At 41.0% G+C, this 18,213-nt stretch overlaps 1 protein-coding gene across 1 annotated transcript in view; it reads left to right on the plus strand.

Moving 5' to 3' along the window:
• Nucleotides 1–18,213, plus strand: part of PXDNL (peroxidasin like) — a 352,571-nt gene that overhangs the window by 288,984 nt on the left and 45,374 nt on the right. Inside the window, exon 18 of the mRNA XM_014524383.2 lies at nucleotides 6,145–7,648. Within this exon, the coding sequence (XP_014379869.1) occupies nucleotides 6,145–7,648 (1,504 nt within the window). The remainder of the gene's footprint in view (nucleotides 1–6,144; nucleotides 7,649–18,213) is intronic.

Below are 18,213 nucleotides of genomic sequence, written 5' to 3' on the forward strand. Positions count from 1 at the left end.
CTATGTGTCACAAAAATGCATTCAGTAATTTGTTGAATGCCCCAGACAAGACTGGTAAGGAACAGATTAGTAGTGGAGACATAAACTTCCATTTCTAGATCATTATTTCAAATGCAGCTCAGTAATAACTGAATATTTTTAGCAGCTGATATTGGTGTCATTGACTTGGTGCTCTCTGAAGAAACATTCGTGGGGAACCTATTTTTCATCACATTGGACAAGAATTGGGGTAGTGTCAGCCATTCCCAGGGTATGTTTCAGGGGCAACTGGGGGTGTTGGTTGTAGCTTTATTCACCTAAGGATATAGGCAGACAAGGTTTTTTGGGTAAATTTGATATCTTTTATTAGACTAACTAAACAGTTGGAAAAGTTGTTGTTTGCAAGCTTTTGGTCATAAACACCCTTCTTTAGGGGTGAATGAATATTTACTTCCATATCCATAAAGGCTGGAGGCTATCATGAGGACTTCAGGGTTTTAGTAACTGATTGTGGGGCCTAAATTGGAGGACTCCGATTTCCAGATGGCATTAAATCCTATCTTTTGAGGAATAATGGTTCATGTCGTGTCTTCTCACCACACGCTGAAACACAATTGCAAATTTATAATTTGCTGTCTCTTCTTTAAATGTTGAAAATCCTTCAGTGCAGGACCATTAACAGTAAAAGCATACACACATGATTTGCTGAGATTTACTAGACAATCATTTACCTTGTTAGTGTGCAATAAAAATTATAAATGTCAAAATACAAGCATGATATATTATCCATTAAGGCCAAATGTAATGTGAATTTCCCTTCTCTCTCAGGACATAGATTACAGGGTTTAAGGAAAGGACAAGATTTCCTAATCCTGTGACCTATGGGTTAATGGAAACCTATATGAGCAAATATTCTTTTGGAGGGTATCCTGTTGGAAGGACCCTCCTTTAAGAGTTCTGTCACTAATGACTCACTGGGCACATCTACACAAGATACTAAATGTGCAGAAGACTAATTCTGCTGTGCGTTAGTGCAATGTGGCAAAAGCTGTGCTAATGAGCAGTAGAATTACAGTAGTCTACTGCACTACAGTGTCACAAAAAAGCCATGCGCGGACACTACTGTGCAGTAGCACTGGTTACTGTGCATTCAGTTTAGTACCTGTTATTTCAGGTACTAAACAGTAACCACGGCACACTAATGAATGTGTAGATGTGCCCACTGTATACCTGATTTAGAACTATATCTGCTGTAATATTGCTGTGGATGTTTTGGGGTACAGATGAGCCTTTTCTTTGTGGTGATTAATACTTGTAATCTTGCTCTGTGGGCATTTCTGCCCTTTGTTTTTTTAGTGGAATCTTATCATCTCCCTCACTTTTGACTGGCCTAGCAGGTGCAACATCCTCCATTTACTTTAAAAAGAATATTTGGGATTTAGCCAAGCTATAGAATCTTCTCTAGGAGCTATAACTAGCTGAGCAATACAGTGATGAAGAATATATTGATGGAAATCAGTGCAAATTATCAGTAAGAGCATCATAAGTAAAGAGAAGATAGGATAAAAACCAAAACCAAGTTCCTATGTATTTTATCTCACCTAAGTTTGGCTGTTTCTTGGATGATTTGGGTTGACCCTGACTTATACCTAAAGCCACTTGATATGTTATGGCACGAACTAGACTACAGCCTTTTTTTCCTGAACTCTCCCCACCCACCCTACCTCCTGTCCCAAAAAAGGCTAAGCTTTTTAATTAATTTGAAGCTTAATTTGAAATGTTCCCTATTTTGCTCTCCTGTTCCTTCTTGTCCCATCCTGTGCCTCCACACCTGCCTCATGGTCCATCCAGGTGCTAAATTATGTAGCTAAGATTTGTAGGACTTACCTCCACTCTGTCTGTGTATGACTGTCTGTATTGAGTAGTCTTTGATTTCAGCAGTCCAAAGATAGCTTAAACCAATTTATCTCCCTAAATACCCTTTATCCAGCAATACTAACAACTGTGTCCTCAAAGATATAGATAATGTTCATAAAACCTAATATATATAATGCATATCATGCTCAGCACAGATATGTAATATTGCAGCCATCTTTTGTTAAATGCTAGGTGAGTGACCTTATTTGCCATTGATAGTTCTTGTACAAAGCATATGACATCTGACATGATGAAGAGGAAGTCTTATGTACTATTTTAAACATACTAGCAATAAAAAACACTGAAGATTTGCTGTTACTAGAGATCTCATTCTGTTCTTAATTTGTTTTGATTTTATTGCTCTGCTCTTACAAATAAAAGGACAATTTCCTTCCATATTCACAGCCTCTAGATGGCATTTTGTTTTCATCTGCCAAATGTTCTAAATGGTTGAAAATCTTTGTTGTGCAGTGCTTTAGTGTAGGATCCAGATGTTCAGCACCTGTTTTTTTCAGTAAGGAGAAGTTCTAGATAAGCTTTTTTCACAGTTAACTAACAGATGTATTTACTAAAAAATCCCTTCAAACCAACCTTTGAGTTTGTTGCCATGGTACTTTTTACCTTTAATTCGGAAGATTTAAAAGGTGAGAGCAAAAGAAGAATTGTGTGGGTTGATGAAGTTCAGATTATGCCTGTTATTTCCATACCAAATAGTTAATATTGTTCTTTGTGATATTCAGGAAGCTTCCAGATAATTTGCCTTGAATTTTTTTCAAGTAATTTTCCTGTAATAAAGTATTGGCTATTTTAAAATAAATACCAAAGTTTTTATGGGCAAATTTCAATATCCCTTTAGCCTCACTCCTCTTATAATGACAGTATTATTGCTTCTGTCATTATAAAAGAAACTGTCATTCAAATGCATTGTGGTGTGTTCATACTTAGTAGAAATGAATCAATATCATCACTGCTGTGAAATGGAAGAATTGGCCTTTCTAGATACTCGTTATTAGTTGCATGCTGTCACTTTCATCATTTAGAGTTAAACAGAAGCAGGGAGCGTTTCTAAAGGGGTGATCATTACATCCCAACATGCAAGCGTTTCGCTGTGTTTCCTGCTTTTCACTTGGCTCTTCTGGGGCAAGGATCTAAGACAGGGGTGGGCAAGTATTTTTGGTGGAGGGCCACTTAGAGTTTTGGCAAGCCATTGAGGGCCACATGACAGGCAGCCAGGGGCAGATAAATATTAATTTTCTAAATATTTTAGGGGCCCCACGGGCCAGATAGAATGGCCTGGCGGACTGCATCCAGCCCCTGGAACACATTTTGCCCACCCCGATCTAAAAAGGAAAAAACAAAGGCGTTGCAGTGGTGATTTATGAAAGGCAAATTGCTTTTTCTTTTTAACTCTATTGGCTTGATTAATTCTGGAAAGATGCCTATAAGTGGCAAAGTTGCTTTGCTGTTCTTTTTAGATCTTCTGGTGCTAAGAACTTGGACCTAAGAAAAGGGGTTTGAACAGATGTGGAGTTGGAGCTTTATGTTGGTAAATCTTCACTCTGGCTTTTAGAGCTAAAATCCAGCACTTTTTAACAAATGTACTATAACGAAATGTCATAGAATCATAGAAAATTAGCATTGGAAGGGACCTCAGAAGGTCATCTAGTACAAGCCTCTGCTCAAAGCAGTACCAACCCCAACTAAATCATCTCAGCAAAGCCTTTATCTAGCCAGGTCTTAAAAACCTCCAAGGATGGAGACTTCACAGCCTCTCTGGGTAGCCTGTTCTAGTGCTTTCTTACCTTTCTTGTGGGAGAGTTTTTCCTAATATCTAACTTAAAACTCTCTTCCTGCAACTTGAGACCATTGTCTTACAGTGGTGCTTAACTTCTGGCCCACAGGTTAGATCAGGGGTGGGCAATTATTTCATCTGGAAGGCCACTTAATAAGTTTTGGGGACCACATCCATCTCTGTCTGTCTCGTCTCTGTCTCTGTTTCCCTCCCTCTCCTTCCCTCCCTTCCTCTTCCTCCAGAACCAGGCTGAAGCTGTAGTTCACTAGGAGCCCTTATGCTCAGCTGTAGATCTTCCAGTAGTGTCACTGCTGACTCTGATGCTTGCTTGGTGCAGCAGAAGCTCTTGCCTGGGTCCACAGCTGAGCATTGGGGCTGCTAGCAAACTACAGCTTCAGCCAGGCTCTGGAGGGAGGGAAGAAGCAGAAAAGAAGAGAGGAGAGGGAGATGGTGATGCTCGCCCAGCATGACAGCAGCTCCTGCCTGGGTCTATGGCCAATGCTGCTGACAGATTTTGGGTTGAGGCTCCAGACTGGAGCTTCCACTGCACTGGCAGGTTCTGCATCTGGGATTCTGAACCAGCCTGTGGCATCCACAGCTGATGACGCTGCCCTCTTACTGCAGCAGAATCCCCACGCAGGTCCATAGCAGATGCCTGATGCTGCTGGGTAGAAGCAGTCCTACCCAACGCCCTGGCACCATGTGATGGTTGGAGCTGCCCGCAGATCAAATCCAATGAGTTGGTGGCCGTCCACCTGTGGGCCAGATCAAATTTATTGGTGGGCTAGATCCAGCCTGCGGGCCATATTTTGCCCACTCCTGGGCTAGATCCTGACCAGGAGGCTATGTCATCTGGCCCATGAGTCTCCCCACAGGTCCAAAAATTTAGTGGGGGAGTGGTAACAGTGTTTACTTGCAGCTCTCCTGCTGTTAGATTTTCAGACCCAGGGACAGCCCTGCAGCTGGATGATGTGGCCTCACACGCAAGATCATGCCAGTGAATGGTGGGCCCAGCCTGTCAGGTCCCCCTGCAGATGGATCTGATGCACTGATGGTGGCTGATTCACATCAGCCTCACACTAGGTCATGATCATGGATTGATGCCAGACAGGATCAAGCTTGCAGGTTGGCCCCATGCAACTCAACTGACCCATGGGGACAGAAAGGTGCGCACCACTGTGTTTTGGATGTTTTTAGTTGTTAGGGAATGGACTTAATGTCCATTGAGCTACAATGGAAATACATGCAAGAGTTCTAGACAACTACTTTCAGTATCATTTATGATGCTATCTTATGATTAATGCTGGTTATTGTAATCTGGTTTATGGAATTGTAGAAGGTAGAGATGGAGAAGATATATGCCAGTCTGCGAATCATTCCTGCAGTTTATTTCTCAGTGCTTTATTCAGATCACTGTTAAAGGGCAGTGAGTGATAGAGACCTACTTTTACTAGAAGCTGCCTCTAGTGGCAAAAGTAATATGTTCTTCTTTTAAAAAAAAATGTTTTCTAATATGCTGCTTATATGTTTCTTTGCCTAATTGCCTTCTATCACTTCTAGTTATAAACACACCTCCTATGTGCTACCCTGAGGCATTCTTTCTCGTTAATGTTTACATCATCCAAATATTTGTAGACAGTTCTAATATTCCTTTTAGCCTTTGTTTAGCCAAGCTCTTATTTCTTTTAGTCTTTCTTCGTATCTCAGTCCCTTTGGCTCTTCAAATGATGCTGGTGGTACTTTGAATTTTCTCCAGTTTATCTACATCCTCCGTCTTTGAAATTCCAGAACTAAAAGAAATATTCTGGGTTTGGTCACACTGGGGATTATCATCTCCTTACTATTTTGACACGATTTCTCTGCCTTAAAAACAAAAATTGCATTAATGTTTTTTGCTGTTGCTTTGCATTGGTAACTCAGGGTTAATTTGTGCTAGTCACTAATCACTCTTTGTTGTCTTTCAGCACTACTGCCTTCCAGAAATCTTCTTCCCATTTAAAAGTATTCCACAGTCTGCCCTCTCATCTCCTTGGTATTTTAACCCATATTCCTCTGGTTTAATATCATTTAAAACTTGATGACATGAATCTTGTCCATTATTTAACCTATTGTATGGAGGAGGGTTTGTGGTTGTTTTTTTCATTTCTGTATATTACTTTTCATGCTCTCCACAGCATCTCCCACTACAACTGTTGAATCTTTCACTGTGGCTGTAACTTTACAACCCAGTCCTCCCATTTCAATCAATAGGTTTGCCTTTGGCTAAAGTAGGAGCAGATCCCTAGCCTATCAGGAAATCTGTGCAGCTTATCTCCTGACAAACATTTTACAAAACAGTTGCTTTTTATCCAGGTACAGCCATGATACTAGTATTGAGAATCTTAAGAATTTCACATGGATTTTGAGTTGTTTTTAAAATACAAGATCAATTAATTTCTTCAAATGTTGTGTTTCAGAATTTCGCTACAATGATCTGGTTTCCCCACACTACCTCAGTCTGATTGCCAATCTCTCTGGATGTACAGTTCATAGACGCTTCCCGGACTGCTCTAACATCTGTTTCCATCAAAAATACAGAAGCTACGATGGAACATGTAACAATCTACAGTACCCAATGTTGGGAGCCTCTCTGACTGCTTTTGAACGGATCCTTAAACCTGTGTATGAAAATGGCTTTAACATACCCAGGGGTTTCAATCATGACACTTTGTATAATGGTTATCCCCTTCCACTACCACGGCTTATCTCAACAGAAATGGTTGGTACAGAGACTGTAACTCCTGATGACAGATACACTCATATGCTCATGCAGTGGGGCCAATTTTTAGACCATGACTTGGATCAGACGGTGCCTGCCCTGAGTATGTCTCGTTTTTCTGATGGGCAGTCTTGTAGCTCAGTGTGCACTAATGATCCGCCTTGCTTCCCTGTCATAATTCCTCAGAATGATTCTCGAGTGACAAATTCGAAATGCATGTTCTTTGTTCGCTCAAGCCCAGTTTGTGGTAGTGGAATGACCTCTTTAATTATGAATTCAGTCTATGCAAGAGAGCAAATTAATCATCTGACATCTTACATTGATGCCTCTAATGTCTATGCAAGTTCTGAGAGGGAGTCAGAAGAGCTAAGGGATAAAACAAATCACCATGGCCTCCTCAAAGAAGGCCTACTGGTCCCATCTTCTAGAAAGCACTTATTACCATTTGCCACAGGTCCACCAACTGAATGCACAAAAGATGAAAATGAAAGCTCTATACCATGCTTCCTGGCAGGAGACCACAGAGCCAATGAGCAGCTGGGTCTAACAGCTATGCACACCTTGTGGTTCCGTGAACATAATCGCATAGCGAGGGAACTCTTGAAAATGAACCCACATTGGGATGGAGATACAGTTTATAATGAAGCCAGAAAGATTGTTGGTGCAGAGATGCAATATATTACATATAGTCACTGGCTACCGAAGATCCTTGGCAATCATGGCATGAAGATGATGGGCGAATACAGAGGTTATAACCCTAATGTGAATGCAGGGATTATTAATGCTTTTGCAACTGCTGCTTTTAGATTTGGCCACACATTGATCAATCCTGTTCTTTATCGTTTGAATGAGAGCTTTGGAGAAATTCCACAAGGCCACCTTCTTCTACACAAGGCTTTCTTTTCTCCATTTCGAATAATCCGGGAAGGGGGTATTGATCCACTCCTTCGTGGCCTTTTTGGAGTTGCTGGTAAAATGCGAGTACCTACTCAGCTTCTGAATTTGGAGTTGACTGAGAGGCTTTTCTCCATGGCACATTCAGTGGCTCTGGATCTGGCAGCTATGAATATCCAGAGAGGGCGTGACCATGGGATTCCTCCATATGTTGACTATAGGGTTTTCTGTAACTTAACTTCAATTGAGAAGTTTGAGGATCTCCAAAATGAAATTAAAGATGCAAAAGTTAGAGAAACACTGAAAAAGTGAGTATGAAAGTACTTGTACTGTTTGTGATACATGGCATACTGTATCTGAATGTCTCAGCGCAGGCCATAACATTTCTCAAGTTTTAAAATTGCCATATACAAAATTTTCCTTAATACTTTAATTGTGTGTACCTTCTCCACACACTTTCATACCAACTTTTTCCAGCAATATTAATGATGTTTGATCAGATCTCTATTGTCCTCTTTTCCACTAAGGATCTCCAAAAACCTTTTTATCCTTCTCTCCAAAAATTGGCACTAACTGTACTTGCCTGCTTTCTCCCTTAGGTGCACCGCCTACCCCTTCAACCACATTTTGCTATTTCCTGACCTCTCTTACACCATCTTTCATACTGTCCTCTTCTCTCTTTAAATTGTTATCACCTTCTTCTTTCTGTCATTTAAAGTATGAGAGATGACAACTTTCCCCCATCCTCAAAAAAATCCTCAACCCTACCTAACTTTTAAGATATTCTCCTCCTCCTTTCATCCTGTCTTCGTTCAACATAGGGGAAGAGCCATGTACAGCTGTTTCAGTTTTTTTCTCCATTTCCACTATGGATCCTTCCAGTTTAGCTTCTGTTCTTTCTAATCCTTCAAAACTGCTTGCTCCATGGTGTAAACAAGTTCTTCTTAATCATTTCTCAAAAGCTCTACTTCATTTTTATCCACCTTAGTTTCCTAGCTGAACCTGACAATGGTGATCTTGCCCTCCTCAACAGCTTCTTTCTTAATTCTTGAGATACAGCCCTCTTCAGTTTCTCAGCTTCCTTCCCTAGCTTGAAGATTGCTACGCAGTCTCCTTTATATGGTTTCTTCTTCCATTTCCCTTTTTACTGTGGGTCTCAAAGAGCTCTGTTATAGCCCTCATTTTATCTTTGCATTTATTCTGTGGGTGATGCCACTTGCTCATGTAATTACAGCTATTATCTGAGGGCTGGGTTGGTACGGCACTGAGGTGCACGGTTGACTACCCAGAGTTTGTAAGCTCAAAGCCACAGCAGAAGTGCTTATGGCACGTCCCTGTCAGATTTCAACAAATCCGCAAATGCTGCTAAATAATTTGTGAGAAGGACATGAAAAAAACCGGAAGCTATAACAAATCCCAAATTAATTTACAAAGAATGAGCAGCTCAATATCATATAAGCGGGGGTATCAACAGAGGTTCTGTTAGGATCTGTACTGGGTAAAGTACTGTTTATGTTGAGCAGGATAGGAGACAGTTATAAAGGACAAGATTAAGAATCAATGACCTTGAAAAATTGGAAAAATAGTCTGAGGTGCATGGGTGAAATTCAGTAAGGACAAATGCAAAACACCACAGTTAGAAAGGAAAAGTCAAATAGACAAACACAAGTGGTTAGACTGCAGTACTGTTGAAGATGATTTGAAGTTGATCATGGATCACAGAGTGTGTACAGCATAATTTTGCTGCAATAAAAGTTAATAACTTAGTGGAAATTAGGTACAGTATAACCTCATAAATCTGGTGTGCTCAGGACCATGCACCTGCTGGATATTTGAAAATGCCTGATTTGTTTTTAAACCTGAGTGGCCGGTCACAGAGTGGAGGGGGGTGGGGGGAGCGATGGCTGGTCCCGGGGCAGCGGCTGCATGCAGAACGGCAGCATGGGGTTGTGGATGGTGGCAACAGCTGTTGCATGCAAGCTTCCCCCTCTGCATCGGGCGGGCAGAGAGAGTGGCGGCCAGTCCCAGAGCAGTGCTGGATTTTGAGAATTCCAGGTTTTTGAGATCAGGATTTATGAGGTTATAGTGTATTATAATTCTTATGATTATTATTGTAGTCCTATTAACAGGAGCACCATGTACAAGTCTACTTTCTCAAAACCTCACTTTGACAACTGTCAAAGCATCACTGTCAAAGCCTCACTAACTCTGCCCAGTTTGGAGAAATTGTCCTCCAGAGGATAGCAACAAAAATGATTAGTGGTCTAAAAACATGGCATGTGAGGCAAATTGTTGGAAGAACTCGGATTATTTTAGAGAAAAAAGATATTATAATGGTCTTCAAATATAAGAAGGGCTGGTATAAAGAGAATGTTGATTAATTGTCCTGTGATGTACACTGTGGGGAAGGACAAGAATAGGCTTAAATTGCAGCAAAGGAAAATTGTGTTATGTTCTAGTTATGAAGGTGGATAAGCACTGAACAGGTTGTGGAATGTCTGTCACTGGACTTTTTAAAGTGTCCAATGTTTTAAGTGGCAAACATTTATTTGGGATAGTTTAAAAAGAAACGGTACTTTCTTGATCAGAGGATTGAACTAGGTGATTTCTCCAGGTTTCTTCCAGCCCCAATTTTCACTATGGTTGGTACTAGTTGGCCTCTCTTAGACACTATATGTGACAGCTGAAAATTATGTCTGTGTGATAAAGGTGCTTGCTGAAGGCTCTATGAAGATTAGACCAAGTGTTTTTCTGTCATTTGTTCAGATATTAAGTTATATGTTGTTGTTACAGCCTAATTAAAGTCAAAGATATAGTGAGGCCTTGTATGTAGTATGAGGCCTAGTAAAGTTAGCAAAGCCTTATAGAAGTGGTAGTAAGCCCTGTGGCGTAGTAAAAATTAACCTTATCAAAAGAATGCAAGGCTTGTACTGCTATTGGTCAGTCTAAGGACAGCTGAAGTAAAGAGAATCTGAATGGCTGTAAGTTATCAGCATAGCTCAAAAGTTATGAATTGGCTGGCATATCTGGAAGTCATTTAGAAGGAAGATGCAGCTCTATAAAAAAAGCTCCTGATTTAAGATTAGCTGCTGGCCTGGATTTGGTGGGCCTGTGGATCTCGAGGAGCCCATGGACTGAATACCAGGGTCCTTCCCGGTACCTCTTGGACAGCGCTGATTGGGGACGCCTGACTTCACTGAGCTTTGCAGAAGAGAAACTTGTCGTACATCAGGCATCAGAGGGGACTGCCGATAATTTGCCGACGCAAATTATCATTGTCTGTTCTTGTTTTGTTATTTATGCGTAGTTGTGTGTTTGTTAAATCAATAAACCTTTCCTACCTTTCTACTCCCGACCACACTCTCAATCCTGAACCCTCCACAGGTGGCTGGGACAACTATACTTAAGTGATTACCCAGTTAATCACACTGTAAATAATAACCCTGCCACTCATTCAAGGAATGAATGTACTGATAAAATGGGAAACCAGCCCCAGAAATATTCCTCAAAATGAGTGTAATATTTTCATGGTGGCTGGTTTCCATGGGGCACAGTAGTGACAAATCAGAGCCAGTTCCATCCTCTGGAACAGTCCTGGGACTGGGACTAGCAGTCAGCTCATCGGTCGTCCGAACCCCAGCCAGTTTAAAATTCTGGTTTTAAACTCTCCTGTGAAGCCCACTATTTTCTCCTCTGTGCTATGTCCATATCCTGCCGCAGTATTCAGGAAACTGTGTATATACACTCCTTCTTTCTCCTCATCTTGCATCTGAATAAATGTAAGCTCATCCTGTATGTAAAAATAGCCTACTTAGTGTAAATCATGCTCAAGGTCTGTCAGTCTGATTGCTTCCTTTCAGACTTTGATCTGCATTCCCTTGCCTATGCTTTCTTGTTTCTCTTATTATCTATCTTCTCCTTTCCAACCTCACCTGCACTACCAGTGATAGCAGCCATGATACCTCATTTGTCTGCTTCTCCTGCAAATGCTTCTGGATTAAGCCTGTGCCAAACTCATATCCATGAAAATGTTTTACTTGAAAGGATTAATGAGGACACTGCCCAATCAAACCCTGTTCTTTAGATCCAGATATGTTTTGTAATAATGAGTCATTAAAGATATGAATGTGTTCCATTAACACAGTAGTTCTGAAACTTTTTAGATTCAAGGGACCCCTCCATTGCTTTTCCAAATTTAGTACTACCCCATCTCAGAAACTAATTTAACTTTTTTTTTTTTTACTACAAAAAATAATAGAGCAGTTCTTCTGTTGCAAAGAACTCAAAGACACCACAACAGGTAAGAATGCTCTGTCCGGCAGGATCACTGCTGCTACAGCCCCGGGAGTCCCCCAGCACCCCCGGTAAGGCTGCTGGGCCCAGCACAGTGCTGGCCTCAGCCTCCCCTACCCCACCTGGGGTAACCTGCCATTTATGGGCATGGGCATTTCCCAGAGGCAAGTACCTCAGGCATAAGATGTGCCGCTGCTACTTGTCCCCTGGGAACCAAATGCCCATGCTTGTCTGGATGTGGCCTCTGGGTTTATCTTATGAATCATGTAGGGGTTTGCACATCTAACAGTGAGTCTCACCCTGGCTAAGGATCACTATGTTAGTAGATAAGAGAATTTTTCATGCCTCTTGACTTGCTTCTCTGCTGAGGCTCCCAACAAGGCTGATAATTATTGGCACTGTAATAAGCCATTATTGTTCTTTCTTTTCTAGTGAAAATATCTTTACATTTAGAGGTGGACTGCGATCATTACCACCTGACTACTGTTACTGTGGTAGTGCATCTCTAATGTAATCTGGTCAGAGCTTATAAATTGATGATCTAGAAGTGAATAGTTCCCTATAACTTTATTAATGTTTGCTGGGAAGTATAAGGATTTGATTTTGTATGAAGACACTGCTTTTTTCCAAGAAAGTACATTTAAACGTCCTTTCCAGAATAAGTAAGTTTCACTAGCTGTACATAGGTGCAAGTGATGCTTTAACATATATAGTATAATACATTATGGAAATGATCTGGTATAGCAGAGTTTTCAGACCTTCACTTATCTTTCACCAGCCTTTAAACATAATGGATTCAAAAAGGAGAAATTGCTTGTAACAAGTAGGTAAATAGAAGCAATGAAGAGTTCATCTCAGATCCTCCCCTTTGTATTGAAAATGTTTAGTGTGTGTGTCAGTGATGTGACTGGTTAGGCCTCTAAGTCAACAGAAGAAGCTAAAGAAAGAATATATGGGTGATCTATACTCCTCCTCCCAATTACAGACATGTCTCTGATCCTTACACAGTTCTGTGCGCTGGCCACATTGAAAGGACCAGGAGTTATTTATTTTTCATGGTCGGTATGTGTAAATGCTGTTTCTCAGTTACTCAGTTGTTAAGCCATAGTAACCTTAAGTCAGGCAAAAGTTAGGACAGGGTAGCCCTTATGCTCCTGGCAGATGTTATATTTGTTGCGTGTTATATGCAAGTATTGCATGACAGACTGTAACATGCCAGGCATTAAACCAATTTATCCCTGGATAAAAATGGTAGATTAGCCATAAAAGTTGTTCATTGAAACTGCATCTTCTTTGTGGTGCAAAAGCATCCTGTGATGACTTTTAATTTGTGATCAGTTGGCGTGTTATAATTTTTCATGTGATACTTGCATACAACATACAACAAATGTCATGTCTGCCAGGGACCTTAAACTGGTTCGGAGATGCACAAGCTTTTGTAAGTTACAACCTACTTTGTCAGGTGTTAGCATCTGATGAAGCAGGTCGTTGCCTATAAATGTGCAAGCGTCTCAGAGATGCTTCTCTGCCCTATCTTCTGCCTATTTATGAATCCATATCCTTTGGTAACATATTGTGCAAAAAAGTATTCAAAATAATTCATACCAAATATGCAAGTCATATCCTATATCGGTGACTAAATTTGTATAATTGTATGAAAAAACTTGAAATATACACTAATACTGATCATTAGGCAGCACTTTTCCAACGGTTGTTTTCAAAGTGCCAAGTATATATAAAAAAGAAAATAACAACATTACAAATACAACTCATAAATCCTACAAAAATAGGAGAACTTTAAGATCTGGCTTTAAAATAGTTGAGGCAGTTTAGTTTTTTCCAATCAGTAGAAACTTTGTCACTTGATGGTTCTGTGCCTAGAAATTGGAACTTAACAAAGAGGTGACCCTGGAACATGCTAACCTCAATGAAATGTGTTTAGATATCAAATCAAGAATGTATTGTAAAAATGTCAAAACCAAAGTAAAAAAAGTCAATAGTTTGCTACAGCAGAAGTGTTGTGGCGGTTGTTTGGCAAGATTCAAAACTCTCCTGTAGCAGACTTTAGGTTGGGGAAGGTGAATGGGAAGGCAGAGATCCCACCTTGAAATAGCCATGAGCCCATTGGTTAGGGACTGACCTAGGATGTAGGAGAATTAGGTTAAAAGTCCCAGCTTTGCCTGCTTCATACCACAGACTTGTGAAGGTAGGCTTGTGTCTCAGTTTTTTTCCATTAATTTGGCCAGGAGTGTATTGCCTTTTGTTGTACCTTGAAATGTATTTGCATTTTTCCCAAGTAAAATGTATATTTTTTTCCAGAAATATTTTAATTTGTATTTTATCTGCTTGGCTTGCTTTCCCCTTCTGTATGGTTGTGGTATTTTGCAGTAGTGTTTTAGTCATATCAGCGCTTCATTTTTTAATATGCATTCAGAGCATTAATTTATTCAGCAAGTAGCCTCTAAGGCCAAGGTTTAAAAAAAATGGGTTTCTTACAGTTAAGCCTCCAAGTCGACATTTGGGCTTTTAAATAGACTTGGGCATCTAGCATCTCCCATTAACTTCAGATATCCAACCAATTATTAAAAATCTTAGTCCAGAAACCTTATATACCTTATGACTGTTAGTTTTTTGTCAGTCCTCTTCACTGCTCTTGTGGAGAGAAAAATATTTTTTATTTCAGTTTGATTCATGTCTCCAGTTTGCCTTGTGGCTGAAGAAAAATTCTGTAAAATCAGATTTGGTTTTGATTGATTTTGAGTATTGGATAGCCCTCTAGAATACTCTTCACTCAAACTACTACAATATCAGGTTTTAATGAAAATAATTAAATCGAACAAAAATGTTGATGGAGCTTTTTTTAAATATCAGAAAGCTTTTTCCTTCTAGCGCATCTTTCTCCACTCTAAACTTAGCAACTCCATTTTTCCTTTCTTGCCTCATCTTCCAGCATTTTTTCAATTCAACTACTGTAGACCTTGAGCTGAAGTAGTGGGGGAAATGTAGCATCTAAAATAGTTATCTTCCCTTTGTTTTTTATGTTTTCCAGCATTCCCTGCTGTTCTTGTATTTTACTTTTATATAAATAACATACTACAAATAAAATGTTAATATTGAAGAGTGTAATAGTTTAGGTCAACTAATTTTAGAACAAGTTCTGTATGTGGCAGAAAAAATAACTTTGTTATTAAAGCTTTAGTACAGATTATGGTTATGGTATAAAGAGGCATTTCTTGTTCTTGAGATTGAGAGGTATGGACAGCTACTGCACTTACATGGAGGATGACAGGGAATCAGAGGATTGTCTTGTGCTAGTGAACCAGTGACCCTTTAAAGCCCAGTATATCATTGATGAAATCCAAAGTTGCATTAAGTCTTCAGTCAGAAGGAAGGTCAAGGAGGGGCAAAAGTTACTTGTGTTGAAGTGGGCAGGGTAAGGAAATAAAAATGAGCCTCATAGATAAAGAGAAAATCCAGCTGAGGGAAACAAAACCTCAGTTAGAAATATGAGACTGTGTTTATTGCACGCTGTGACAGCGTAAATTTGTGTTTTTGAAACAGATGAACTTGATAAAAATCATGTACTAGCATTGGCTTTGCTACAGGAAATGGAGACTAGTCATCAGAAATTAGAACAATTCCTGTAATGCAGAAAGCTTTACAAATAAAAATATCAGAGTATCCTTTTTGCATTTCAAAATAAACCTGAGGCTGTTTAACAAATCTGCAAGCCAAGTATTTCCTAGAGGTACATTCCTGAGAAATTGCTTTGGAATACTTTTATTTAGGAGAATGCTGCAAATTAGCCACTTTCTTCGTTTGGACTGGGTCCAAGGTCCATTGGAATCTTTTCATGGACTTTACTGGGAGATGAATTAGTCCCCTGAGCTGCAAACTGATCTTGATATTTATGAAGGTAGTTAAAAATGAATGGTTTGAGGAGGTAGTATAAAAAGTCTCTGTAAATGTAGAAATCAAGAAAACTGTTGCTTTGCATCTGTCTATAAACAGTAACACCTCAAAATATGTCAAATCTATGCTTGAGTTAACTTTCTCAAAAGAAATGAGCCTATCATTGCTACAGAATGGACTGGGCTCTCCTGCAATTAAAAAATGTGCTTGGAGTACAGTCAGCAGGGTGCATGGCTAGGGTTGGAAACTGGTTCTGTGGTTCCAATAGCAATTCATAACCCTACCACAAAGGGTGCAGAGAGAAGTGCAGCTCCCCGCTGTAACTGAGAACACTGCAGGGAGCATCTGAGTTACAACAATCCCCTGGAACAAACAGAAGTTCACTGTCGGATCCAAGCGGGAGGAGAATCTAGGCGCTGGCTTTGAGCCTGTAGCCATTTTCCTGTAGCGATGGCCCCTCCTCCCTGTGAGTTTTCAAAGTTTTCAGAATGGAAAGTGGGAAAGGAAGCAGAGGGAGCTTGTACTAAGGGTCCCCTAGCCAGTACTGGAGGGTGGAGGGTGTGATTTGGAGCCCCCCCCCCACCTTGGGGGGCACTCCAATACACCCACCTCATCCTTCAGCAGGGGCTGAAAAAAACTCACCCACTCCTTCCCCTCTGGCCCCTCCTTTCTGAAAACAGCTTGAGGCTGGGAGGCAGCACAGGCAGAAGTTACAGAAGACACTGTTTTTAAACGTCTTCATCTGACCCCTCATGCAATGAGGGTTCAGATTTTCACTCGGTTAGCCATTTTTAAGCTTTCTGCAGCCATGCACTTGTTTGGTCATGGCTATAAACCTCTTTTGGTGGCCAGATCAGGCAAAAATTGTCACTTCTATCTGCATCCACAGGCAGAGCTACTTCTGAAATGTTCTAAGTTGTGCTACTGATGTAGATTTCTTAATGAACTGTATCTGAGTGCAGTACTGGTTTAGTGTACTCCATTCAAACACAGTCCTTAAGCCAAGTATGAACAGGAGCCCCAATCTTGCTGTGGACATTTGTGTTCACAAGAGTGTTCCTATGCAGGCAGTAGGTGATATTTCTGGAAACATCCAGTCTTTCTGAGTGGCACAAACTATACCTGGTAGGCCTGCATGAAGCAGCTGGTATTTACTTTAGATTCGGATTCAGCTGATTAGCGGGACAGTGGTACAAATTACTGTCCTGATTCGATTTGGCCGAACCTGATTCGGAGATTGGACCGCTACTGAATTTCTGAATCAAACAGGCACCATCCCCTGCCTGCTCTCCCAGTCCTGTCAATGACTGCCCTGCCTGACCCCAGTGTCCTGGCACTTAAAAAAACCCACAAAAACTCAGCACTCACCAGCTGCTGCCAGGTGGGGGAGTGATCCCCACAGCCCCACGCTGCTTGGGGTGGGGGCTGTGCCACAAGTCCCCAGAGGCCCCGATGGCCGCTGCAGCAGCCAGTGAGTGTGTCTTTTTTTTTTTTTGTGGGTTTTTTTTTTTTTTTTTTTTTTTTTTTTAAGTGCTGGGATGCTTGGGCCAGGTAGGGCAGCCATTGATGGGGGTGGGAGACCAGGTAGGAGTTGGTGGGTGCTCAAGGCAGCTGGTGGGGATCCCCCATGGTCTCCTCCTTTCTCCTTGATCTCCCCCTCCCCAGCCCCCTATTTACTGGCATGGAGCCTTGGTCCAGCTCCCTGCAGCAGCGAGCGAGGACTGTCCAAATCTCCAAATCTTCTCGGAATCTTTTCCAGATCAATTCAGACCTTTTTATTGGGCTCCCAACTCAATTCGGATTCACAGATTTGGCCAGTGAATTGGGCCAAATCTCCTCCGAATCGAATCAGCAACTGAAGCTTTGCACAGCCCTAATACCTGGTGCACGAGAGAATCAGGCCCTGCTTGTGTTTTGCTAAGCTACGCTAAGAGGGAAATAATGGTTTCTTATAACCATTGATTTATCTATAGCAGTGGTTCACAGCATTTTATGAGCAGCAAGCCAAAGCAGCCCAGTTCAGGTGCAAGGTGGGGTGCTGCTTCTGACCTGGCCACTGGTATGGTTGCATCTCCTCATGGCATAGGTAAAGACCCCCAGCTCCATGGGCCAGATAAAATGGCCATAGATTGCTGACTCCTGCTCTAAAAAGAAAAGAAGAGTCCCTGCATTAAGAATGAAAAAGTGTAATTTTGCTTGTAACCACCCCCACACATCTGCACTTATTTTGTTGCCCTTGTTGTGTGGGCTCTTTGTGACAGAGATTATTTCTCCTTATTGACTTACCTGAACTCTTTTCATGTTCATAAACTTTTCTTGACAGCAGTGGGCTTCAGATCAGGCAGTAAATGTTTGAACGGTGCCTGACACGCTTGGAGCAGTACCGTAACACAAATAATAATAAATCTTCCCAGATCACCCTATAGAAGATAATTGTTGTCTCAAGATGGATAGCAGATACCCAATTACTTACACTTCTCTGAATATGCCCCAGCACCTTGGTTGAGAATCACTGGATTCGGGTATTCCATACAATCCTTGGGTTCCAGAAAGAGATTGGAGGTGACAGTGGGGTGATCTGGGAGGTGGTGCATCATCATTGCTGGACTGACTCTCCTGGTTCTTGTCAGCTTTTAGGATTACAGTAGGGGTTTTGCAGTGGAAAGAG

Source organism: Alligator sinensis, unplaced genomic scaffold (assembly GCF_000455745.1).
Source record: "Alligator sinensis unplaced genomic scaffold, ASM45574v1 scaffold1007_1, whole genome shotgun sequence".
Taxonomy (NCBI): domain Eukaryota; kingdom Metazoa; phylum Chordata; order Crocodylia; family Alligatoridae; genus Alligator; species Alligator sinensis.